Source organism: Tympanuchus pallidicinctus, unplaced genomic scaffold, assembly GCF_026119805.1.
Source record: "Tympanuchus pallidicinctus isolate F22 unplaced genomic scaffold, pur_lepc_1.0 scaffold3, whole genome shotgun sequence".
NCBI lineage: Eukaryota > Metazoa > Chordata > Aves > Galliformes > Phasianidae > Tympanuchus > Tympanuchus pallidicinctus.
This window is the reverse complement of record NW_026294747.1, coordinates 100,185,384-100,212,480: the sequence shown is the minus strand read 5'-3', so window position 1 is coordinate 100,212,480 and position 27,097 is coordinate 100,185,384. Positions and strand designations below refer to the sequence as shown.

Here is a 27,097-nt window from a genome sequence, read left to right as displayed (position 1 = left end):
AGAAAGGAAGCTATCTCTGAAAGGGCAGAATTGGCCTTTTAACATCCTAGGTTAATTTGATTCAAATCTGAAGCGTTAATGTGGGCTAAATCCCATTTAAGGCAAACTGCTATAATTTATATGGAAGGCTGCACAGAGCCTGTAAAGGCAGTAGGTGGCAGACTGCTCCTAGTTATCAGTGTGAGCTTATGATTCAAGCCCTTTGGAATGCCCGTGGAACTTAGTTAAGAGTGATGTAAAAATTCACTGTTTCCACAATCTTTCTCTATGGGTAGATGTTGAAGTATTGGGAAGAGTCCTGGAGTTCAGACAGGCTGCCTAGTTTTATAAAGCATGTCAGGGATAGCCTGGTAAGGACTTGCCAAGAGGAACTCGTGCTCCCTCACACCATGCATTATCAGCTTCTGAAATAACTGTGGCAGTTTATCCTGACCTGCAGTAGTTGGGTGACCCTGATCTTGCTTTGGAGGATTTGCCCCTGTTGATAGCAAATTAGTGCTTTCATGGTTTTACCACCTCTAAAGAACAACGTCTGTAGTTTACTCACTACTCTGAAATCCCTCCTAACTCCCGATATCCAAAGGAGTTTATTTGTAATCAACATAGTTTCACACATGTATAATTATTTCTGAAGATGTCTACAGATAAACCAAGGCCTCCACTGCTTTCTGCATGCATGTGACATAAATGTTATGTTGCTCCAAAGAGCAAACCATCCCATTAAAATAGCTACCCAAAAGCTGGGATCCAGTCTTTTGGCAAAAGCTTTTTCTAATGCTTGCCCTTTCCTAAATGATGCTAATCTGAGGCAAATTTCCTTTTCTCTACACATCAGACCTTTTCAAGCTTGGATTCACCATGAGGGTTTTCCACGATGCCCTGCTGCAAATAACGTAATTAGAGAAATACCTTGTCTCTTAGCTTTTGTCTCACAGGTTTCATTGTAAAAGAAGCTTGTGGTGCTTCCTCCAACAGATAGGGTTTTATGCTTTTGTTTGCTGACTGTCAAGGCAGTATCTAGTACATACAGAGACATTTCACTGGCCACGCAGGACTGGGCTCTTGTATAAAAGCAGGGCACAGACCCACTGCTGCAATCCATAGCAGTGGTTGGCAAACACTTGGGGGAGCTGCCTGTCCACTCTGCAAAAATGGTATCCTTAGATAATCACCAAATTATCCACAGATAGATTTATCACTAAACAAAATTTAAAAGCAAAAGAATGTATAAACATAAGTTTTCAGTAATGGGAAAAGCATTATTACAAAGTAATCAAACATTGTGACGATTACATTTTAATTAATCTCATAGTATTTTTAAAATAATACATCTTCCACTGCATCTACATTTAAGCTGGCCTCTGGGACTGATCCTTCAGGCTCTATTCATGCTCACTGGGACATTGTATGTATGCAGAGACTTATTTGTGCTTTCCTCCTCGGGCGATTTAACATTTCTACCACATTGTTTAGGCTACAACTATGCCATTAGTCTTTAAGGTGCTTTCTTCTACTTATATATTTCTTGAAACATAATGGAATAACTTTACAAACTGTACAAGATAAAGCATATAGCTTGGTTGTGTTCCTTTCTGTTTGCAGTTCTAATCTGCTATCAGTTTTGCATCAATTCCTTAGCATATAAATGAAAGATTAGTCTGAGGATACAGTGTCCAAATGTGCACCATTCCTCTCTTTCCTCCCTCATACACACTTATTCTTCAGACTCAGGGGAAATCCTGAATGACCTTGTCACAGCATTTACTACAGCTCAATGCATGTATAACCACATAATGGAAATTTTGTTTTCCATTTTTGGGAGAATTTTTGGAAAAAAAATAATCTCAGATTTTCACAGAATGCTAGGAGATACACAGATGCTAGGAGAACAGAAAGAATAGCTTCAGGACCATTCAGTCATTTCCTGAAGGGAGACCTTATTATCAAAAGTTTAATAATAAAGTGTGGATCTTATTGGCAACCTCCAAAATTCATACGATTTTATGACTCTTCCTTTAGTATTTGCAGTTGTCTTTGGCTCTTCTTTGAACAGGCAGGGACTGTAACACCTTTCTGATTCAAGGGCTGTACTTTCGTCACTGTGATTTCAGGCTATTTGGTCTCTCACTCAAACAGTCAAGACCTATCGCCACAGAGCTTTATATGAGTTTTTGTGGTTTTACTGATAATAAATATACTCAGATCTACATCCCAAAGGAGAAAGATATGTCATTAGAAAGTGACACATTCAAGAAGAGTCAGATTGCACATAAAGTGGCAGTTACTTTTTCAGGCATAGAAGAATGTTTAGAACTCTGCTTTTGATGATGTAAGCTTTGCTTATGGAAATCTAACATTTTCTTCAGGTACACTTCTCTGAAGCATCAAGTAAATGGTTATTAAGTACTTGTACTCTGTATACTGTACGCTTACCTGCAATCCTGCAGAAAATGGGTTTCTTTCTTCTCAAGTGAGACAGTCATTAATGAAAGCAGCATTTCACGATGGAGTCTTTGCAGAAAATTGGTATTCATATCATAATGAAACATCGACCAGACAAACAGACCAACAAAAGCAGCTGCAACTCAGCTAATGGATTTTTGCAATATTAATATTCTTAAGTTTGTGGTCAGAAACAGGGAGATAACAATTAGTAGAGACTGTGTTCAAGTGTCGTCTTTAGAATGAAGAATTGAGGGGAGAAAAGAACAATTTGATTCTCTATTTATGACCAGATGGTTTTGATGGTTAAAGCATGCAAGTGTAAGTAAAGGCAGCTCATATTGTTCAGTACAGTTTAATATACCTCTCCTTCATCCCACCAGTAGTACAGAGGTGAGAGCAAATAGCCTCACAAAAAAAGACAACTCAATAACTGTGCTGCAGATTGACCACCCACCACACTTCCAGCTTAAGTTATCCTGTCTTTGCCAACTTTCCAAACAGTAAAGAAATAACTAGGCTTTTATTTGTTAGAAAGGAATTTTCATGTACTTACTTAAATGAAGTATTTTTGATCTAGATCTTCCTTTATCAAGAAAAGTCTTTCTCTGTTTCTTATGCACAGGTCGATTGACACATCTCTCTTCTGCCAGCCTATTACAGAGGGTACACAAAATTCTCACAAAGAGCTGCTTCAGTCAGCAGCAATTTTTTTCATCTTTTTATGATAATGCAACGTATTATTTTTGAATTGTTAATTTAACTTGTCTGCTCTGGAGGAAGTGTACTGTTTTGTGAAAGTACTTTGGTCTGAATTGCACGGGTGAAAAAACTGTGAAACAGCAAACTGTAGTTTACTGCTCACATCCATTTTCATTTTAGGTGTATGTGGTTTAAAACTTCTGGAAAATAAGTAGTCTTCAGATCCGATTCAGCTCTTGCTGCTTCCTGGGAGCCAGCCAGAAGAATCTCTTGGAATTGAAAGAATTGAGAAGCTCAGCTTCCAAGTACTGGAAATGTCCTCAGCTCAATACTTGTGTGAGCTATTCCAATGGGATTTTACTAGCCTGTCTGTAATTATTTATCAAAGTGCTATTGTGATTAATGATTCCATGGAAAATAGAGGACATGTCCTTACCTATGTGTACTTCAAGTTACAACACAAATAATAAGGTTTTTTACTCCCTATATCCTTTCAATTCTCATCTTACTGAAGAAAAGCCTTTATGATTGTGCTGCATATAACCATTCTTTTCTGTAGCATTGTAGTATCTTAGGTTAGATATTAGGAGGAAGATTTTCACACAGAGGTGGTGAGGCACTGGAACAGGTTGCCCAAGGAGGCTGTGGATGCCCCATCCCTGGAGGCATTCAAGGCCAGGCTGGATGTGGCTCTGGGCAGCCTGGTCTGATGGTTGGTGACCTGCACATAGCAGGGGGGTTGAAAGTAGATGATCTTTGTGGCCCTTTTCAACCCAGGCCATTCTATGATTCTATGATTGATGAGCTAGCAAAACTGCTGTGTCCTGTGAAAAGAAGACAAGAAGTTCAGCTGCCATAACCAGGACACAGAGTCATTAATGTTTTTTACATGGATGTGGCTTCAGATAAATATGCATTTAAAAAAAAAAAAAAAAAAAAAAAAAAAAAGAGCTGGGGCCAAGACTTTTCTTTTGCCTCTACTTTGATTGAAAAATATGTCTTTACTTTCTTCACAGATTTCTTTCAATAGATTGCTGGAACTTCAGTCTGCAGAAAGGATGGCTTTGGCAGTGTATTTTAAGTCTTGGGAGAGAAAGTAGTGGCATTCCTCTACTTAAAAAGAAATGACACAAATTGGCATGACTGGACTTCAGATGTGTTTTTGTAGCTGCCTTTCATATTGTACCTGAACTCCCAGATGTGGTCTTGCAGACTCTGCCAGAGCTAAAGTCACTTTAGGAATGAAGTTACCTAGTCATAGAAGAGACCTTGCAGTGTAATTGTTGAAATGATCTGTTACTTCAGTAACAATTCATGGCTTTTTGGTGGTGGTGATGCTTTGTGGGTTTGTTTGTTTTTTTGTTGCTTTTGTTTTGTTTTGGTCTTTTTTGCGTATTAATAGTTAGCAGCTTCTGATAAAGAAGCCCTGTCATATAAGTCAACAAAACTATTCCTTTGTAGGTAAATGTCCACCTTTCATCTCTATCTTCCCTTAAAAGAAATGCTTTAAGGTTTTTCAGCCATTTCAGGCCAACAGTGCAATCCTATGCAGTTTTGCTGACATCACTTTATCAGGGATTTATACAGGACAAGATGATAGGTCTGAGAATAAGCCAGCTTCTGCCTTCATCGTTTATTCAGATTCAATGTCTGTAAATCTTTCTTCTTCAAGGAGTGAAAATTGTAGCATTTTTTTGTTTGTGGAAAAGAATGTAGAAATAAAACCTTTATCATCTGGGATTTGATGTTTTGAACTGATACATGTATTTTTAGTACCATGTATCTGTTACTCTGTTTTCTGTATCTTACCATATTTAAGAAAATGCACTTAATGAGAAGAAATAGTAGCCTTAGGATCAAGTGTCCCTATGTTACAGGAACAAATGAAACAAACGCCTTGGAGTGAGCTGGTATTACTAAAGACAAATAGCTATGCTGTACTGTCCCAGTTTGTACAATGTTTAGGACTCTGAATAAACAAATTCCAGAACAAAATCAATTCAGTAGGAGAAGGTTGTTGCTGACAGAGCTGGAAGATGCTGTGTAAGCATTGCTGTCTGCCACGCACTCCAGGAAACCCTGCTGCAGAGCTGCCAGTTGCTACTGTGATTATAGCAGAGGCAGATGATGTCACTGCTAGAGGGCAAATGAAAGAGCTTGATGTCATCAACGTTAGCATTATTTATGCCAAAGTATCACCTTTAAAAGTCTGTTCTTACAGAAGAAGCAACACTTTAAGCATTCACTTTGGTTTGCAAATTATAGGCATGCTGAAAGCTCCATTGCTTTTCACTCAAATAGAATTACAAATGCATTGTTTCTTTAACATACTTTATTTCAGTGCTACAAACTGTTTGGAGACAAGATATTTTCTAATCAGAGTCAACAGATTCTGCTGTGCAATTTGTAAAAATCAAAAAAAGACAAAACACCATGAGCTTTTTGCAATCTTTTACTCCACCTGACTTCAAACAAGGCAAAGGCTCTTTACTAAAAATGAGATTTGAGACCTAAACTGCAAATGTATCACATCTCTATTGTAACTTCACTAATTCTGAAGTTACATCTGAATCTATCCATTACATTCTGTGTAACTTGAAGTCACTGGATTCTTTCTAAAAGTAGATAGGCATTTCCAGGTATGACTTGTTAATAAAGCAGGTGTTTCTACAATAAAATTCTGACAGTGTCTGCTGCGACTAGAATTACCTCATCTCTTAAAATCCTTTGAAACAGCTAAGGATGACAAAAGATGTCTCAGGCACTTTGCATTTTACTTTCTACCTGGATGTGCTTCATTTTCTAAGAGTCAATGCCAGAAAAACCTGCTCCGTTCTGCTCTGTGTACTGACTGGCTGTGTGATATCTTACGAACAGTTCTTGCTGCAGTTTATCAGTCAGTGATACATCTTCATTTGTCAAGGATCTGACTGCTTCTGGTAAAAAGAAAAACAACCATACCCAATCTGTCCTTAAGTGAGTGTCAGTAGCTCTGTGGTCATGCTAATAGAGCTCAGCATCTAGTAGTCACTGAGAATACATATTTAGGAGTCAGGATCTGTTTTGCAGTTTGTGCTGAGCTCTGCCCTACTTTGAGTCTACTGCTAAGAAACCAGTTCAGGTTTGTTCTGTAGAGCTTCTCTAATACTTCTGATTACAACATAAACAATTAAGTTTTTGCAGTGAGGATCAGAGCAACTAGTTAAAATCTGAAGCTTGTAAATACAAAACATCTGATTTACAGATAGGTTTGTTGTTGTTGTTTTTTTTTTTTTTTTTTTAGTATTTTACCCTGAGTTGTTGTACAACAAAAAATCTTTACCATGTAGGAATCAAATCCATCACTTAAAATGGATGAAATAGAAATGTCAGGGATAGTAGCAAAAGCTTTTTACTGAGTGGGAAATATTTCTTCAAAAGGTGAATACCTCTGCAGGAAAAAATAGTGATGTTTGGAAAGCCCTGTATTCCCACAAGTATTTGTAATTTTGCTTTATTTATGCCATTTAATATCCATACATCTAATTACATCCCATTTGAAATATGTCTGTTGATGTAATACTGAGGGATTCTGTAGATTTGTAGTAGTTGACTCAAGCTTCTGTGTTCCAAATTGCAGCACACAGATCTGTGCTAAAGTCAGTCCAGAAACAGTGCAAAACATAGATGTGATTCTGTATGTGATTTAAGCAGCTCCATCTCTAGACTTCTGCACCTATGTGGAAGTCATCATCTTGAGCACACAGTTGCTTAGTGTTTCTATCAGGCTGAACTTGCTGTTGGCACTTGTCTGTATAAATGTCCTGATTTTTCAAAAGGCTTCCTCATGGTAATGTAATGCACAGTATCCTCTGCAGGACTGCAGGATGAAAATCTTGATTCAGTCCTTGAAACATATGGCAATAAGCACTATTTCATACAACAACATCAGTGCATATAATCGTAGTTTATGATACTAGAGAGCAATTACGGTAACAGATTCCCTACCACTGGGAGCTCACAATCTAAACAAATACAATATATTTCACAGAAGAGATCAATATACGTAAAGCAGAATTGTCTTCTTTCTTCTAGTGCATATATTACTAACAAGGGATTTTGAGCAGGACAAGAAGTTATTGTAAATTAAAATAATGAGGAAAGCAATAGCTGGAGGAAGCATGGCTGAGAGAACTAAGATTATATCAGTGTCCTGAAGCAGGACAGGATACAGACTCATCAGAGGCGTAGGGCAAAGCGTCATCCATAAATGGGAGCTCAGCAAAGTAGGAAGAGAACACTGCCAAAGTAAATAGATTTCAGTGTATTTACTTATCTGTATTAGCAAATCTGTGGACACTGACAAAGATCCTGTTGCACTAAGCTTCTTGGTTGATGCTTGATTTTTGTGACAGCCCCCCCAGATTTCTACAAATTTCTGTGAGAGCTGTAGTAGCATAACTCCTTTAAAAACAGGCAGTGGGCTTTTATTAGCTGGAGGCCAAGCTGTAAACCCATGCATGGATTTGCATGAATAAATGTAATAAAAATAAACAGTATGTTCAAGTGCTGGTATCAATATTTTTCACACGGTAATTGCAGCTTCTGCTCACTGAAAACATTTTCCTGTGCATCATCAAAACAGTTGTTTATAAGAAGTAAGAAAGATATTATAATTTGTGATTTTTGAAAAAAGACTCCTTGAGCAGGACAAGGGAGGAGCAGAAGGCAATTCCCACTCCCAAAAAAGAAAAAAAAAATAAAAAGAAAAAAAAAATCATAAGCAATAGTACTCCTTCACCCTCATGGATGGCTGGCTTAATGATGTTTAACAGTAGTGAAAAACCTGGTAGGAACTGAAGTAATTCTTTCTTCCTACCAATTTATATTCTTAATAATAATTTCCTGCAGTGTTTCTCACTGGAGATACTCAGTCTTTTAGGAGTGAAACCTCAGCTCTTCAAGTTTGTGGAATATGCTTTGGAGATGTATTTGGCCAGAGCAAACTGATGGATACAAGCCAGAGCAATTTAAAGAATTGCCTGATGTCTAGCTGCTCACTTTTATCTCTTCTCCTCTTTTTTAAATGTCTTGGTAATTGTTTCTGCGCCTGCAGCGTCCATAGTGATAAAGGAGATAGAGTAGAACAAGGTTGAATATGAACAACAAGCCAACAGCAACATCAAATCCAATATAGATATCTGTAAAGAAAAAAAAATAAAGGAAAAGAGTGTTAAGGAGAGACATGTGTATGTTATCTTACATACAGAGATAACGGTCTAATGAAAAGTATGTGCCATGGAAATGTTTTCATAGTTGAACTTTCATATTTGTATCAAGGTCCGTAGTCTGTGTTACATTTAAATTTGAAAACATACACCTTAATCCTGAAAGCACACACACAGTTTCCTGCAAATGGCCAGATCTTATTTCTAGGTTTTCACAGGGGAGGAGTGACAGTTAATGCATACCAAGAGTTTCATCAGGGATCAGCAAAACTTTGCATATATTCAGGATGGGAGAAATATACTATGACTAATGGAACGTGGCAGTTGGTGCCTTGCCCTCCTGAAAATAACATTCAGGAAGGAAGAAAAGAATTTGGCAGAGGTTATCAGCTGTCAGCTGCTGGTAGTTCAAGAAAAACAGCTGCTCTGACTGCACAGATCAACTGCGCTGCATGTGTACAGTGAAGGCTAAGGTATTATAGTACATGTGCCAGAGATTCAGATGCATAAATCTTACTGTGCATGTGCAAGCCATTTATGTTTTGCATCTACAGAAGCTCTGATGAATCCAGCATACACAGGACTCCTTGCATAGCACCTATATGACTTCTATTTCTGTTGTACACTTGCAGTGATGGAAGCTCCCCATGCAAATGTGCTAATAATCATAATCATAATAATAGCACTGCCTTCCTGCTGTCGAACAAGTCTATCCTTTACATCCTTACAGAAATTTAATTTAATCTGCTTTCTTCACCCATAGTAAAGCTGGTGCACATCTGTTAAAGGGAGATCAACCTATCACGTGAAAGATACAAATTTTGTGGCCATTGATACAATTTCTGCTTCCATGTCTTACTCAGAAAATTCAGTGCTGTTACACTACCTTTCATTCTGTCTTTATTCCCACATTCTTTTGACCAATTTTCGGTAATTATAGGAGAAACTAATTCAGCAAACTTCTCAAGTGGGCAAGAAGAGGTGCATCCTGGCAGAGTGAGTAAGTAAGGATCCACTGAAGAGTCATTCCGATAATGCATTTCAATGCTGTACCGCCTGATTAATGAAATTGAGAAGATTTTTTAAAAACTTAAATAAAAGTTCTTAAATAAAAGATTTCCAACAGGCAGAATGTTGCAAACAGGTTCTAGCACCCTACTCTAGAACCCATTCTTGAAGAATGGAGGTTTTCTAAGAGACATATGAAAGACAGTTTGCCAAAGACAGTTACCACACAGATCACCAGTCAGATCAGAAGGTCCTTTTGAAACCTTTAGTCTCTTCTAAACCCTCTGGTTTACTTGGGATTTGTGAGATACCTGGGAGATGTTGCTACCATTTGAACAGTTAAGTTTGATTTACCGCTTGCTTCCAGTTGGTAAGGACTGTTTTCTTCTGGTGTCCCAAAGCACACAGATATATGCATATCCAACAAATGTGATTTTTCCTGTTTTAATATAACTTTTGTGCCTGTTTTGGCTACTCAGTGAAATACCAGTTTAAAGCAAATTTGTATCCCCTCAGAGTATTTGAGAGAAAATGATGTGCAGGAAAAGGGAACCAACTTCTAAATACTCCTTATTCTTACATAGGTAAGAGGATACTTGCCCGCTGTTATCTTGGTAGAGTTCAAAAAACTGGCAAGCAGCATATGGTGGCAGTTTTCCATTGAAAATATTGAGAGCAATCTGGATGGCCCCAATTGTGGTGTCATGCTATTAGGGAAAAAAAAAAAACAAAACAAAACCATTACTGAAATTCAGTAAAATGAACTATCATTTATAGAGAATAATGAGGAAAGACTAGAGAAGGGGTAGAAATCCAGGTAAAATAAAACCTGTGTAAATTTGACTGTCAGAATGCATTCAGAGTATTCATTATCAGGCAAAATGTTTACAGATTACTTCAGACAGCAGTGGCCATTTCCATAGAGGTACCGCAGTATGTATATGACATCTTCTGGCAATACTTTCTTCAGAAGAAATAATGAGGGAAAGCATGATCTGGTCTGAGAAATAAATCCTTTTTTTCCAGGCATTTTGCTATCGTTGCCCTCAGGAATGAATTTTGGTTCCAAGAACAAGTTAAGGCTGTACAGGGCAGTATACTTGAAGGCATTTCAAATTAAAATCCAAGTCCTTTGAAGAATACTGTACAAAATATTTGCACGCAAAGATTGTTTCTCCTCACCTCCGTATACACTCAGAACTTTTTAAACTGCTGTTTCTTCTGTTCTGACTTACACAATAAAATCTCAGTTTGGCTTCTATTTTTGACAATCAGTTAACCTCAATCATCCACCTGCAGTCTCTTCCTCTCCCCATTACCTCTTCTCTGTATTGTAGTCCCTCTTCTCTGTATTATAGTCTAACTTCTGCATTTTAATTATTATGCAAGATCTTGAACTTCCTAGAGTAATCAGTTTCAAAAATAAGGGTATATATGGTCCCAAGGCTTTAAAGCAGCAATGAAAATTCTGGATGCATATTGTACTTCCTTCTCAAAAAGAACATAGTAGATCTAGAAAACACACAGAAAAGGCAGCCAGAAAAAGTCGTGGTGCTATGCAGCTCCTAAAAAAGGAAAGATTAAAGCAGTTAGGGAAAGGAAAAATGGAAGAAACGAGACAGAAAATAGTACGTTCGTAAGTGAAGCAGAGAAAGTGAATAAAGAATGTCTGTTCTCTTTTAGCCACAATAGAAATGCTAGGAGGGAGTTAAATCAGTATAAAGTTTTGAAAAATAAATAAATATGGAAGTACTTTTTTTTTCTTTTAACACACCAGTTTAGAAGTCATTGCCACAGGGTGTTGCCGATGCCAAAAGCTAAATGAATTTTAAAAGCAATTAGATAAATTGATGAAAAAATGTCTGTTGAGAGTTATTAAAAGCATAGACAAAGACTCTGACTCAGGAAGTTCATAAACCACAGTTTCTTGAGAGGTTGCATCAGGGAAAGCATCACCCCATGCTGGTATTATTTTCACATTCTTCCCTGCTGCTGCTCACTGACAGAGTCAGGATAATGTATGAGCTGAGTGGACCCTGATCTGACCCAAACGGCCCTCTTTGTCCTCTAAAACAACATGAAGTGGAATTTTAAAAAGTAAGAAGAAAGAATATTCAGTGTACTATCCTTTTCTAAGAAGAGGAAGCGTTTGGAAGGAAAGCTGGAGTTTTGCTGTGTATCCACATCTCTGGATAAGGAGCACTTAAGGCAAGATGCAACTTACATAAACTGCACAAAAAATCGCAGGATGAAAGGATATAATACACAGATATCTTTACCACGTACAGTTTGATTGAAACAGGTGTGAGCCTTGTCCTGCTATATTCTGATACTGCCCTGGGTTGAGCTTATTAGCTGAATTGGGTTGTATAACTGAACTGTATATATTTACTCATTTAACTTACATGGAGACTGATTATTTTCTTTCATAGCTTCTTACTAGTGAAATGGTAGAAATTTTTATAAAAAGTGAGGATACTTACTGCAGAGTAGACCTCCATTTTTCTTTCTTTTGAAGAATTGGTAGCTTGCTTAATACTATTTAAAATAATATTCACAAGGACACCTTAAAAAGATGGAAGGGAAAAGAAGAGGAAAATGAAGATATAACATTTGCATACAACCAAAAAAAGTAAAGGGTTTTGAGTGTCAAACAGAACACATCTACTCAGATCTCATACTCATTTTTTAGCTCATCCCAAGTTCACAACTAGTGAGAAAACAGAGCAAAGGAAGGTTAAATGTATCATTCATCATCCAGGCCAACTGAAGTGACTGGATTTACAGAAATCAGCTAGAATGATCTTTAGATTTATGGCCAATGACACTTCCAGCTTTGTTCTGCTGAGATCTCCATTGTTTTTATCTCTTTGGAGTGCTGCAATAATGACAGCTGCACTAGCCGCTTCCTCTCTAGATGCTGAAGAAATATTTTTAACTATTTACTTTCACAAGTCACTCAGTATCAATTCTTGATTTTATCAAAGACCTTTTGTACTTCTTGTCCAAACCAGAGACACACCAAAGCCAATAGAACAAGGGTAGCTGAAATTCCTTTCAGCACAAGTTATACCATCCTAAGGGAAAAGCACAAAAAAGAACACAAAAAAGAAGTTCTGACCTCATGTTACCGTCAGCTGCCAGCTAGCAAACTTCACATCTGAGCATGTAATTTTTAATGGCTTCACCCAGTGATGTGTATGACTAGATAATGAGGTTGCTAATCTTTAACTAGGTCTAGACTGTTGAGTAGGTGCACTGCAAAGCATAGCCCCAGACAGTCCAGACTTTGGATACTCAAGCTCACTTGTCCAGTTTTCCTGCTCATGGATACCTGTGAACCATACACTGAATGCCTGTGTCTTATGCTGCTGTATAGTCAGAATGTGCGTAGCTTGTGCACCCAAATCTGGAGCGAAGCAGAAGTGTTAGTTCTTGCAGTTAGAAATATAAATTGAATCTCTCATCTTCCACTCTGATCAGACTGTTTTGAAGCAACTTTACATCAGGTTCTGAGAGAGCTATCAGGGTGCTGCTAAGGTTCTGGCACAATATAAAAACAGTGCATCAAAGGAAAAAAAAAAAAGATCAAGAAACATCTAAAATAAATAACTTACACTTAATCTAAACAAATATCAGAGAAGTAAAGATACCAATGTCTTAAATTTTTTTCCTTGTTTCTTTTTCCTCAAAATTTTGATTTCCTAAAATCTATAGGATAACAAAGACATTGATGTTTATGTAAACCTTTTTTTTTAATGCCTAACCCATGCAAATCCCCATATTCAGCATATGTTATCACATTTAATGCAGCATCCAATGTCCACAGTTACAAACCAATGTTGTGATTAATAATTTTTCATAAATAAGGTGACAGGATGTTCTATGTTGTTACAGGCATTCTCTCATTCTTTCTGGGAGTGAAGCATTTTTTATTTACCTCCTTGTAGTCGTGATTTCTCTTCTGTTTTATAAACTCCAAATAGTGATAATAAGGCCAATTCTGCCAGTTTTTCCATCTTGCCCACTGTATCTTTGGTGGCCCATACAGGCAGAGAGTAATTGTGAATACTCTAGTGAGAAAGGAAAGCAATGTTTTTTTATTACATTCCCATCTTTCTATTGCCCAGCCTCACACTACTACATCTGGACTCTCTGAGGCTGTCCTGCATATCTTTGTCCATTATGGTTTTTCTCATCAGCGTTCCATGCAATACCCTCTGTGGAAATAGGGATCAACCTGAAGTGGATGAACAGGAAGTGGGCAATCATCTGTGCTGAGGTAATCTCTTGTGAGGCACCATGTATTATTACTGTAACAGTACCACTTTTTTATTCTGTTAGTGTGACAAATTGCAGGCACATGTCTTACCCTCTTCCTGTCCCCTAATAGTGGCCCTTCAGGGTATAATCTAGCTCCAGATTGTCCCGCCTTTTCCATACAGTGGTTCTAACACATCACTGGTCGCTAACAGACAAGTGTCACTGTACTGTCACTTAACAGTGATTGTGTCTTAAAATACAGAACTGTCCCATGCTTGGGACCAGTCTGACTGTTCACTGCAGCGATCAGTTTTCTATCTTACAGAACAAATTTTTACCTTTTATTTTCAATATGCATGCATTTTGATATTTGCCTTTTAATAGGTTAAAAAAAATAATAATTTTCTTGTTAAAAATCAATATCACCCAGCCAGCATGCTCAAAGAAAATATACAGCAACATATTTGAAAGGGGAAAAAAAAAAAAAAAGAAAAGGAATAAAGGGAGTAGATTCTGGTATCAGTTCCTTATGGTAAAACATCAAAAGAAGACAAGAGTTTTGAAAGCTGTAAGCTATGTTCTTGGAGTATCTATCACCATTGCACTAAATGAGGATTTAGATTCAAAGTTAAAAAAATAAGCAAATTCAGGATAGAGGGTAATTCTTTTCTAAGGAACCACATTTATATTGTTTAACTGAAACATATATTGGAGTTATTTTCTTCCTATAACACTTATTGCATTGTTATTACCTCACAGTACAGTGTATCATATGTATTCCAGAGCTGGAAATTGTCCAGTATTTTAAGATTATTTAGTTCAAGTCCTGTGTTAACTGCCATTGTTTGTAAAAAATCCTGGGGGGAAAAAAACACCACAAATACTCAGTACATACAGAACATGCACGCATACAGATTCACTAGCATCCAACCTGACAACATGCAAATATTTAATGTAATGTTACACACATGAAATCCCTATAAAGGAATATTCTGGTTGAAGTTTTCATTTTTTAACAATCTTGAGATGCTGATTTCTATTTCAGACACTGGTTTTTGCTCGGCTTTACTATGGATGTCTGGTATTCTTGCTGCTACCTTCTTCTCTTCTTCTGACGGCTCCAGGAGGCTACTTGCATCTCATCCACCCTTCAGAAGTAAAGAAGAAGGTGGCACTCAAGACAAAGGAAGATGAGAAATAAAGGGTGAGGGGAAAATGGAAAATTAAAAAAACAACAACGAGGAGGAGGAAACTAGACTTTCCTTCACCTATTGAAAGGAGGCTGAGGGTCTAAGTAATAGGTCCACAGCAGTTCCCAAGAGGATTCTTACTGTTTGTGATACCACAGAAGAATAAAGGGAGTGGATAATATTCCTTATTTCTACATTGCCTGTTTCATGCTGGTAGTTGAGAGAGGACTGCAATTTAGTTTTAATTCACCTCTCTGGCAGGTGAATGAGTCTGCCTAAAGTGGCTGAGCTAGTAGAAATTTAGATGTAAGCAAATAAAAATAGAAAATGTTGGGTTTAGCCCAACAAGCATAAGCAGGAAGCCTGAAGTGACTTAGAGAGAATGCCAGGGTAAGGGAAACAAAAGACTCCTGCTTCATTTGTGCAGTAGTGCCATTACGAAGTGCACCAGCACAGCAGTGACACCAGTGACCACAATCCAGAGCATTTTCTGTCCACACAGTTGCATGAGACAGATATGTTATCTGTACATCCACATTCTTCTGCAGCACTGCAATGGGAAATTCAGGAGCACTGACTGTGAAGTTTTGTGTTTGGTTAAAACATAAGTCATTGTAGGTCTTGTGATGGACCTAAAATGCAACTCTGAAATAAATTTAGAGTGTTTGCCTGATTGGGCTTGCTTTAGTGCTCTGCTATCATAGAATGATTTGGTCTGAAAGGGACCTTAAAGACCTCCTAGTTCCACTCCCCATGGGCAGACACCTCTCACTAGAGGTGTCTAGTGAGAGGCACCCACTGTGTCTAGTGAGAGGTTGCCCAAAGCCCCATCCAACTTGGTCTTGAACTCTTCTAGGGATGGTGTAACTACAGCTTCTCTGGGCAGCCTGTTCCAGTGCCTCATCATCCTCATAGCAAAGATTGTCTTCCTAATGTCTAATCTAAATTTTCTGTTTTAAAGTCCTTTTCCATTTCCTCTTCATTTAGTCTCACCATGTACGGTTGTATTCTACTTTGAAATTCACTAGATGTTTGGGTTTCATTCTGAAGTTCATCAAAATACGGACAGCCACGCAGAGGAAAATGCAGCTTCTGAAACAAGAGAAGCAAAACTTAAAATAGTTTTAGAACTAATGAACGCATCTCTAGTTTATCTTTTGCTGAGATTTCTGATGTAATATTTGTGATATAAGTTCATGGCCCTGCTACAGCGACTCAGTAACAGTTTGTTTGGGTGCCTTGTTCATGAATTCTTTAACAAAGGAAATGGACTTGTGACCATGATTGCTGGATTTCCATCAATTTAACCAATTTTGACAGGAAGCAGTTACACATTTGTCAGGGAATTGTTTTCTGAAATGGACCAGAGTTCCATAATCAGGAATTTTAAAAACCTAGCCTTTCCCTCTTAATTTCTGAATCCCTGGAGATGCTGCTTGACCCCACCTACTGAATTACCTCTTAGTATACACATGCTGCTTTCAGCTTTTTGGAGATAAGTACTGCATTATAGTAAGCATTTTAAGTAACTACTTAATGGACAGAACTTGAAATATGAGTGACAAATAAATTGTGCTCCTGAAATATCAAAAAAAACATGAGTCTAATAGTTCTGTTCTTGTTTGAGGGCATGGTTTCATATTTAATAAACCCTAGTCTATGAATTATGAGGTCACCTAATAGTACATATTTGATCTGAACCACGTATAAATACATATATATGCACTGAACTGTGTGCTGGCAAATATATGCTTTACACCAGTTGCAGAAGCATCTAATCCAGATGATACCTAACGAGGTCTGTCAGCAAAAAATTACAGTGAGAAAAAATAAATTCACCAATTTATGCCACATCAGAAGCATTTTTGACCCAGCAGTAATATTATCCTGCAACAATACAAACTGTGTAATGGAACTTATTCAACATACAGTGGAAAAATTCTCTGTACAGGGGCTCTTAGTAAAAGCCACTAAATTTGAATATCTATTGCCTGTGTAGGACTGCAAGAGGAAGAAGATCTGCTCTGCCAGTCGATGAACAACAGCAGACTGTAAATAGAGGGCTTCTCTTTTTGTTTTATAAATATGAGGTGTTGCAGCAGCCACCAACTGACAGTAGTACACTTTCAGTTGGACACACTTCCATGGGGGCATTTTCTCTGTAATAGCAGCACACTTGAGGTTGAAGGCTCAAAGCTGCAAAATGAAGCTGGAGAATGTTGTTTAATTACACAATAACAAGTCTTTCTCTTTCTGTCTTATTAATTAAGCCACTCTTTTTGGCCTCATTAAACAGTTTTCAGTGCTGCTGCCTGTCAGGTCTTGGGAGATCTCAGTGGCTGAAAAATGAACTGTGATTAGGTTGTTGCTTTTTTTCTTCAGGATTGTACTTGGCCTCAATTTCCCATTTTGTGTTGCTTGGGGCTTGAAAACACTGTCAAACGTCTGTCTGGCTTGGCAAGACAACAGTGTTGTTTTTTTTTTCAGGTGGTTTGCATAGTTAGCAAGAATTTTGAATTGATTCAGTGAGGTTTCATCACACACTGTGAAACATCAATACCCATTTCTGAAGCAGCTTCAGAAGTGAGGGGGTACCAGGCCATCCTACAGATGAGCTTGCATCTCCAAACAGGTCATGGCACTGCACTGTGGTACCCCTACACAACCGTAAGGACTGTGAGATTTTATATACATAAGGCTCTGGCCATTCTGATGCTTTTACATGTCCTGTGGTGTGAGAACTGCCCCTAGTATTCCTCATTTAAATAACAGTGACAATATTCTTTTTTGTTTAGGAACATAGGCAAATTTCAAGCTGAACTGCATTGTGCCCAATCAATTTTGTGGAAACCCCTTCTCCTTGTAGCTGCTTTTGAGCACAACAACTTTTTTTTCCTTATCACAGGTGCCAGTGATACTAAAATCTAAACCTGAGTCAGCAGGAAGACCTGTTTACAGCAAAACTTCGACAAGACCAATCATTCAGATGGGACTGCTCTTATTACAAACTGTAAGAGAAATTTTAGTTTCATTAAGTGTTTGTACAGCATAAAAGGACCCCTGTCTGTAATTAGAGGGCTACTAGAACAGGAAAGTAATAATTGAGAGGTCATTACAGTGGCTGATGTAAATCCCATTCCTTAATATACTAAGAATCAACTTGCTAAGGAGGGGAATGTCATCTAGCTGAATGATATTCAGAAAAGCACTTCCTCTCTATGCTGTTTTTGGACAGCTTCCTTGTAATACTGTCCAAAAATGTCCTTTTCAGGAGAAATGTTGGAGCTTGAAGAAAATGTGTGTGGTTGACACATCAGGTATTCTGCAATGTGTCAAGAGTGAGGATTTTAGGTCATGCAGCTATTACACTGAAGTTATGATATGTGTGTCAGCCAGTAGCTATGGTTGATGTTTTCTATCAGATTGAACTCAAAGAGAATATAAAATGTTTGCTATAGTCTTCTTTAAAAAAATAAAATAAAATAAAATAAAACAAAACAAAAAAAAAACCCTTGGAGAAATCCTAAGGCATTATAGGAAGCATCCAGACAATACTCACCCGATCTGTTGATTTTGTTACAACATGAACAGGAATTGGCTGCCAGAGGAGCTCAGGGTTCCAAATTTGACTGCTTGTTGGTGGAAAGAGGCCAGAAAGGTATGACTGGGCACTCATAATGGTACGGTCAAAATCTGTGCTTTGGATATAGAACTGAGAATGAAATGGCAAAGAGTTAGTAAATAAATGGCAACAATAAAAACAAACAAACAACAACAAAAGAAAAAAAAAGAGGAAACAACTCAACAATCCTGGCTTCATGTTTTCACTTCTGCTTTTGCATAGAATCAGAGCAGTGAAACCATAACACAACTTTCTAAGGCTCTACTACATTTGCATAAACAAAATTGCCAGTGTATCTTTAACTTTGGAATCTAACCTTCCATCTGAACTAAAAAGAACAAGAACATATGTTTTAAAAGTATGAAGCTTTCAATTTTCTGATGTTTAGGGTTACACTGATGCATCTGCTGTACCTCAAGGATGAAGGTACTTTTAATCATAGTGGGTAATAAAACTTCTCTTGGAGGCATGGCAAAGGTATAGTCTTTTATACTTTCTCATCATTGCATCTCTCAGACACTGACCAAAACAGTAGTGCTGTTTCCCCTCAATGAGTCTGTGCTATGTGACAAGCACATTCTAACAACTGGGAGACTTCTTGTTCACAGGATGACACACGTGAACATGGCTCATCGCATTACTAGATATATACTCATCTTTAAACAGAGTAGAAAAATATTAGGTCACTATGGATAAATATCCAATTTATTAGATGGTGTGGAGCTGTTCAAGCCTGGAAAACTGGTCAGTGGAAGACCCAAACTGAATGTAGAAGCCTAAAGTTAAAGTCTCGACTCCATGTTTTTACCTTGACGTAAAGTCTGACTTTCAAGGTTCTTCTGTTACCTGGATTTTGCATTAATGAAAGAAATATGATGATGTCCTTTTTGTACAGAGTCCAACGTTCTGCTATGTCAGATAACTGTCCTACAGACAAGTTCTGCTTTATACCTCTTTCCGGTTGTATGTGCTGTTCAAAAAGTTTGAATATCTTTTCCTCGTGTACTGTCCAAGTTCAAAAAGCTGCTGCATTCCAGTCTGCGAGGCAAGCATACAGATGGCAATTAGATTAATATGACTGGAGAATGTTAAATATGTTTCTTTTCTATTTTCTTTTTTATCTTCAGCAATTTCTTTCTACATTACTGTTAACGACTTGTACAACATACTGCATTTTGTGGGTGATAAAGAATTTTTAACTGAAATACTTATAAATATTTATGAAAAAAAAACCAATCTGAGATTTTAAGACTCCAGCATTATTGCAGAACAGGCAATGAACCTGATTCTGTACAAAGTACTGTTTCCACAGTGCTGCAGCTCTGTAAATGGTCCTGGAGATATTAATAATCAACACTGAAGAATATGTCTGTTAGTGACATCTGAAAAAGGAAGATCGATAAACTTGTATTCATTATTGTCATTGCTATGATATTTGATCAACCTGATTAATTTGTGGTTTACATTACGTGTCTTAAATAACTGTTTTCCCTTTGGTTTGGTACAATTGCAGTTGTCCTCCACTGCACACTCTCTTTTCTATTATTCATTTCAAATGCTCTGAGCATAACTTTAACTTTTAGCTGTCAGAGAAGTACATTCTTATTATGGTTGATAAAAAGATAATAGAGTAGAAAAAGAGCTCCCCCTAAAATCTACGCCAAAGCAGCAACTTTTTGTTAAATTTTTTATTATATTATAAGCTCCTTGCAGGGAGATCATAATGTTCTCTGACTGCCTGAATTTTATCGATCTTTCAAGCCTCCCTTCAAATAATAAATACTGAATTGTCTCTGATTCATGCTTCTGCATCATGATGACGTATTGCTACAGAATGCATTGGCCTCTCTTTGCTCCAGATTTGCAAATGTCAAATACAGCTAAAGAGCTAAGGCTTGATGTTAAGTAGGTTCAGCATATCCTACTGAAGCTCTGGGCTGAAGGCAGTCTCATTAAAACACACACTGTCCCCAGACGCAGCTTTCTCCCACAAGACTTGCCTTTCTTTGTGGGTAGGTGCATGCTAGTAAAATTACAAATTACGGATTCATCACTTGACCTGGTGTGCATGTATAATTAATTAATCCTAATATAGATCCCAGTGTTTAGTGGTCATTAGAACTTCAGTGATGACTGATCATGGATAATCTTTAAGCTTGTCATTTGTTTGAAGGCAGACAAACTCTCAGGAAGCGGTAGTTTGTAAGAAGGTATTTATGTAGCTATGATGAATAAGACTTCAGTTTAACAGAAGCTGAATGAATAATATTCCACAAACATTTATGAATTATTGAGGATTGCTAATAGCAACTATCAGTATTTGTGATTTGCTGATGTTTGCAGAGTACACATCAAAATCTGGCCACTTTCTATTTTTGTAGCATATATAAGTGCTACTAATGAGATTAACATACCTTGGTAAGTTGTCCAAATCCTTGGGGCCATTCACTTTCTTTGTGTAAATCAGTTGGAAAGTTTACAACAGGTGATCGGTCACCATGCCGGAAAACCTAATAAAATTCATGTTAACAAAGCAAATTAATTATTGCTAGCATTCCATTCTTCCCTGGCTAGAGGAACAATCACACAATTTTACTTCCAGTGCCATTTTTCAAATATGAATATTAGAAAGTAAGCAGCAACCTAGTCAAATAGGATTAGAGTACGTTCTTTACACAGAAAAATGGATACTCTATATAGGAGTTCAGGGGGCATAATCCTGATTATTCTTTCATTTAGAACTCAGAAATCTAATGAGCCAAAATGCCAATGCCCAGATTACATTCATAGCTAGGCATCTATACAAGAAACTTGGTTAAATTTTGGACACTTGACCATTCCAAATTTAAGAACAGTTCCTGGTGTACTTATATGAGGATTTAACTACTTTGGCACCGCACTTGAAATTTTATAGACTCCTTTTTTTGTAGTGGTACCTTCAAGGCACACTCTTATATTTAATTTCGTGCTCATACCATAACGTAAAGAAGTAAAAGTTTATCAATTACACTTTTAGCTTACTTAATATTTATTGCTATTTTTACACGTATTTACTAGAATATTTAAGAAAGCATCTTTAAATTTTCCTGTTAACTTCAGTGACAGCAAAGAGTTTAGTTGGCTGGACATTCCAGCATGGTGAATGTTGTTTTGATATTTGCAGTCACATGATTTGTACATCAAGAAACTTTAAGTGAGCCTTTTAGTATCTTTCTTCCACCATACAAAGAAAGTTCCAACTTTAAATTTATAACTTTTTTTAACTTTAATTAAGTAGCTCTGAAAATGTCTGTCTTACTCTCCCTAAATATGCCATGTACAGACTTAAAAAATGAAGTCCACAAAAATTTCGTCTGGAAAGAAATACTGGAAAACAAATTCATAGGGTTCCAGACAATCTCCCAGGGATGCTGGTCCAAATTTGAAACAGTTACCTTTACTTGTATCAATGTTCAAATAACCAAATTAATTCCTGATTTTGAAGAAGAAAAAAAAAAAGTCAATGTGAAAGTGTGGTATATTTGTTCATAAAGTGTCATTTATTTCATAATAACACACTGATATAGTGATATATAACTTGATTATAATTAGTACTCCCCATTGCCTAACTAAGCCACATCATTCTTCCCATACATCAGTGACATGAGTTTGTTTGCCACTCCCACATTTGCTAGTTGAACTTCACTGAAAATGTGGTCAACCTGAAATAAATACTACTCATTAAATTAAGATGTCATTTTTTTACTAGCATCAATAAAATATTTGATTAATAATGAATTGCTGAGTTAAAAAAAAAAAAGATAATTCTGAGTTCAAGCATAGCAAAACAGTTCATAAAATATTATTAAATATTTTATTTTTATCTCTGTATGCAATTTTTAATTCTGTACATGCTTTTTTTTTTTTTTTTTTTTTTACTAGTCTGGAATCTCTGTTCATTTTCTGTAATCATTTCTCACTGAACTTGTAGAAAACAGCAGAACAGGCAAAGAGGTGCAATGTCTGGTGCTCGATTCAGTTGGAGACATGAGAAATGAGTAAGGGGACTTTTGTGTTAGCGCTTATTTCCATAGTGTTTTGACATGCTGACATACTACATTGCCATGTAGCATTAATTAGCTTTTCTGAACAACCTGATGTCTCTGTAAAGAATGAAGGTTAAATTCCCAATTAAAATGTAGCTGTGTACTTTCTTGTTAAATTACCCAACTCCACAGAAAATCATTTTAATGAGTAATTGACAGTTATTCAAACTGACATGATTAGATTGCTATTTTTAAGCAATATATAGTAACAAATCAAAACCTGGCCCAGAAGTGAGCCTTTTTCATTAGTCTAAAAATGTGTTAGATTTGAAATACCAGTTTGTGATGCTTTACACTTAATATGCAACACAACCTGCTGTGTATATTTCAGTGTCACAACAGTCAACTCCGAAAAACATTCAATAAGCCAGAACAAGGTAGCATTTTACCTGATCAGAGGTGAGAAGGCAAAAAAAACAAGGATCCAAATATATGATGTAAGGAGAAAGACCTGTGTGTCTTGGTGGGCAACAGGTCGATCATGAGCCAGTAGTGTGCCAGTACCTGCTTCAGCAGGGGGTTGGACTCCATGATCTCTTAAGGTCTCTTCCAACCCCCACAACTGTGATTATGTGATTTTGTGAGTATAAGAGTATACGTGGGAGCTGGCAATCTAAAGGAAAATATTTTTTTTTTCTCTTTTCAACATTAAGAAATGGAAAGAGTGGGAATTGTTCTCTTCACAAAGCAGCACAGTTTCTTTAAGTTTACTCAAAAGAGAAAAAAGTTCATTTCCTTATTTGAATTTTTGCACCAGCATTGCATGGTGACACGTAAATATGATATTAACACTAATGTGGAAGTAAAAAGAAAGAAACAGAAACTACTGCTAAGACTAGAATCCTGCTTTTAGGAACTGAAAGACTAAACTTATCAGATAGCTGATTTTTGTTTGTGTTCAAACTTTTTTTTTTCCTTGCTGCTTCTGAAAATGACCCTGTTTCTGTTATGATTGAAAATGAAATAATGACCTCATCAGCTACTCAACACAGAAGGCCAACTCATTCAGTAATGTTCAGCTATGTGTCAGGACACTTTTTTTTTTTTAACTTGGGCATTTTGTCTTTGTTAGACTACTTGATGCTGTTAAGAAAAACATATCCCTACAAAGCCTGCCCTTATCAGCAATATGTATTTTTCAGCACTCTGCATTTGGAACTGATCATTCCAGTAACATTAAAAATATTGGTGCGCTGCAGAATTTGTTACTCTTGGGTTACAGATTGTCTTCCTGACCTGTCAGAGGACTTGCAACAGGGCAGGATTAGAGAAAAGGAAGAAGGAGGCATCATATAAGGAGAAAAGACAAACAAGAAGAAGAACACAAGGAAAATACACATGAAAAGTGGAAAGCACACCTCCTGTGTGTGTTCACTTCAGCATCTCAATATGTCACTTTACATGACCTCAGTTCTCAAAAGCATAAGATGCAGAATTTCCTCCTTCAGCACCAGTGCAGCTTGAAGCTGATTCGATGTTTGGGCTCTCCCATTCTTTATTACAGCATACTGAGGGTGAACACATCAGATCAAAATGGCCACATGACTCAGACTTTGGCCAGCACTTGCTCCTATTGTTGTCAGATGAGAGATCGTGTTGAAGAAAAACAAGGGTAGATGAGGGGAAAGCTGAGAATATGGCATGTATATGTGTATAAAGCATCTTCATTCAATAACGTCATTAATTGCAGTGCACAATGTGGCACAATAGTGAACCTCACATGGACATTTTTATTGACAGACTCAACTTCAAGCAAGATTTCTTATATTGCAGCTAGCAATAAGAAGGAAAAGAACAGATCTGTGGAACCAGTCATGCTGCCAGTCCATCATAGATGCAGAAATACTGAGCATGTTCAGTCAAGATTTCAAATGGCTTGTGTTGATTAGATAGATAACATCCTTAGTCAGCACATCCTGTTCTGAGGAAAGGCATGATGAAATCACACTACTTCCAAAACCACACCTCTTTGTGTAAATGATAGCTGAAATGAGTGCCTGTCTGGAAGCAGAAGTTACAGATCAGAACTTCGTTACAGAGAGACAATAGATCAGTATTGCATTTCTACCTGGATGCCTGATGGTCCTAGATAGTTGCTATTTCTTTCTCTTACATCCAAGTTGGTGCCTAAGAATTATGGTAAGGGTTAATATCTACAAGTGAGGAGGAAACCTGAAACAGCATTTTGACAAATTGGCTGGTGTTACAGCTTTTCACCACAAAGTACTTGTGGCTAATAATTAAAACACACAAAATCAGCACAAAGGTGGAAGATGCGAGAAGAGAGCAATTCAGCACAAATCTGGAAGTGAGCAAAAGGGAATTTGTTTGGTTCCACCCTCCCTAGCAGATGCGTTTTATATTGTGCAATTCTGCTAAGAAAGTTCTTAAAAGTCATTAATGACACTTTTTCACAGTGCAATAATACTCTCAGGTGACTACATAGCAACTTACAGACAATACAGCTGGAAAACGGCCACGGAATTAACTCAGAAAGGTGTAGACTTACATCGACTGTAGCCTGTCATTTTATCCCATTATGTCAATGAAATGTTCTGGGGCCAATTTCTATTAGTTTCCCTTTCTGTTTCTGCTAGTAATTCTGATCACATGTGAATTCTGTGAATTTAGAAGACAAAATTCTTTTTTGAGCAATCAGAATTGAGCAATCAGAAACCATGCCGTGAGAAAGGAAGTATATACTGATAATAAGACTGAATCTATTGTAACTTTTCAGCTAGATTGGTCGATCTAAGAAAAAGTGTCAAAGATAAAAGAAAGACATTTAAATGTATATTTAAAATTAAATATACAAATTTTAACATTAATTCTGATAATTCATAAATAGAGTACATATCAAATACAGTGCTATCTTTTTTGGGTAGGTGGAGAAGATAGCTGCCCAAGTATGATAAAGCAGCTGATTTAGGATAGGAAGGATCTTATCTCCATAATGGTAAGCCTTTCCTGTAACTATTTTTTTTCCAGTCGCATTGCTTGTTAGCACACAGTAACTGCAATTCAGTAAATGCCTCATTCTCTTCAGAGAGTTAATTCTCCAAAGCATGCTGACAGCCTGAATTGACCCCTGCATCTAGCTAGTTACCCCTTTCACCACTGAAACATTTAAGGATATTACTATATACAGAACGTTATGGAATTAGTTAGAGTCGAGTCCCTGCCTTCTTTAGGGTCTGATAGAGCAATAGGGCTCAGCAGGAATAGAAACTGGTTTTTCTGGTGCACTCTGGCCTCTCTCCAAGTGGCACATCTACATAAGCTAGCCAATACAGAAGGGTGGAAGAACATCTTAAAAGTAAAATTCCTATTTATATATGTAAATTCAAATCCTCAAAACTTTATGTTGAAAATATCACTTTAAACTAACTATTCTATATCAGTATACCCTTCTCATTACAAAAGAAAGCCCCAAACAATTAAAATGAAAAGGGTTATGATGGAACCTTCACCATCCAAAATACTTTATTGAATTAATCTCTCGTTTACTTTAGCTATGGAGGAAACTGATGCTGAAGTACTGTCCAGTTACTTTAAAAAGAGCAGTGAACCAGGACAATACAATTACAGTCTGGTTTCAAAATAACTACAGTAAATGCAACACCCATCTCAGATCTCTACAGAAAATGCCCTTTTCTTAGTGCGCTATCCTGATTCAGTTCCTGATACAGTTGTTCTGAGCAACTGCTTCCATTTTTATGGTGACTTCTATTTTGCAATTTCAGAGCACCTTATACCATCAAAAGCTTCAGCTTCCAAGCACAAAGAAGGTAGGCCACGATCACAAGGGCTGACTATGGAACAGATAAACTAGACTTAAGATCTCTGTGCCCCTGTGCACTATGCCTCGACCACAAAGCGACGTGGTTTGTTTATACTGAAAAAATAACTAGGAATTAAGAGGTGAAAATTCTTGTAGCTACAGGCATTCTTATCTTAAGAAGCCTTTAAATTTAGTAAGAAAAAAAAAGGTTGTATTTTTAAGTCTAAAGAGAGGCTAAAGAACTGCACACCTTGTTTGACTTGACAGACATACCAAATTCCCTGCATATCCCACAATTAAATAGAAAACAAATCTACTCACTGCAACCACGAACTTCAGTTCTCTTTCTGCAGTTGCTAGCTGAAACAGAATGAAGGTAACATGAAAAGCAAAACATAGAATCCGAGATGGGTTGGGCAGCCATATCACTCCCATCCTGGCAGCAGATGAAAAAAGTACTTGGAGCTCCTACAGCTGCTTGGGCTAAAGAGCCAGGAAGGGAGGCTGGACTTCAAAAGGGGTGGAACTGTGGCTGGCAAATTTCAAATCCAGGAGGAATGTTGTGTGACTACACAACAAACCCCATCACTCTTTGTTTTCAAATTACTATTTACATTCCATTGAATCAAGTCATAATTCATTTCCTTTTTGTCTGTGACGTTTTTCTCTTTCGGAGTTTAAGGATGAGGCTGAAATATGAAGAGTTGCTAGGCATCTATATTGTTCTAACCTACCTGTTCTATTTCTACTTCTTAGGGCTTTGAATTTTTCCAGATGATAGGCACAGCCACAAGGAT

At 37.2% G+C, this 27,097-nt stretch overlaps 1 protein-coding gene across 1 annotated transcript; it reads right to left on the bottom strand.

The window, feature by feature from the left end:
• Positions 1-5,891: 5,891 nt before the first annotated feature.
• On the bottom strand, positions 5,892-26,782 carry LOC128086039 (prostatic acid phosphatase-like). Its single transcript, XM_052694194.1, has 11 exons — positions 26,622-26,782; positions 20,849-20,944; positions 19,386-19,472; positions 18,372-18,524; positions 15,806-15,904; positions 14,375-14,479; positions 13,300-13,432; positions 11,843-11,925; positions 9,960-10,066; positions 9,238-9,407; positions 5,892-8,324 (listed from the first exon to the last, which is right to left on the bottom strand). Exons 1-11 carry the CDS (start codon positions 26,733-26,735, stop codon positions 8,206-8,208), a joined length of 1,266 nt encoding a protein of 421 aa, XP_052550154.1. The 5' UTR covers positions 26,736-26,782; the 3' UTR covers positions 5,892-8,205.
• Between the last annotated feature and the right edge of the window lie 315 nt (positions 26,783-27,097).

Coding starts and splice junctions, on each gene's coding strand:
- LOC128086039 (XM_052694194.1), bottom strand. CDS start 26,735: ATGGGAGTGATATGGCTGCCCAACCCATCTCGGATTCTATGTTTTGCT. Junction 13,433..14,374: donor ATGATACACTGTACTGTGAG/GTAATAACAATG, acceptor CTTTCTCACTAG/AGTATTCACAATTACTCTCT. Junction 10,067..11,842: donor AAATGGAGGTCTACTCTGCA/GTAAGTATCCTC, acceptor TTTCCCTAATAG/CATGACACCACAATTGGGGC.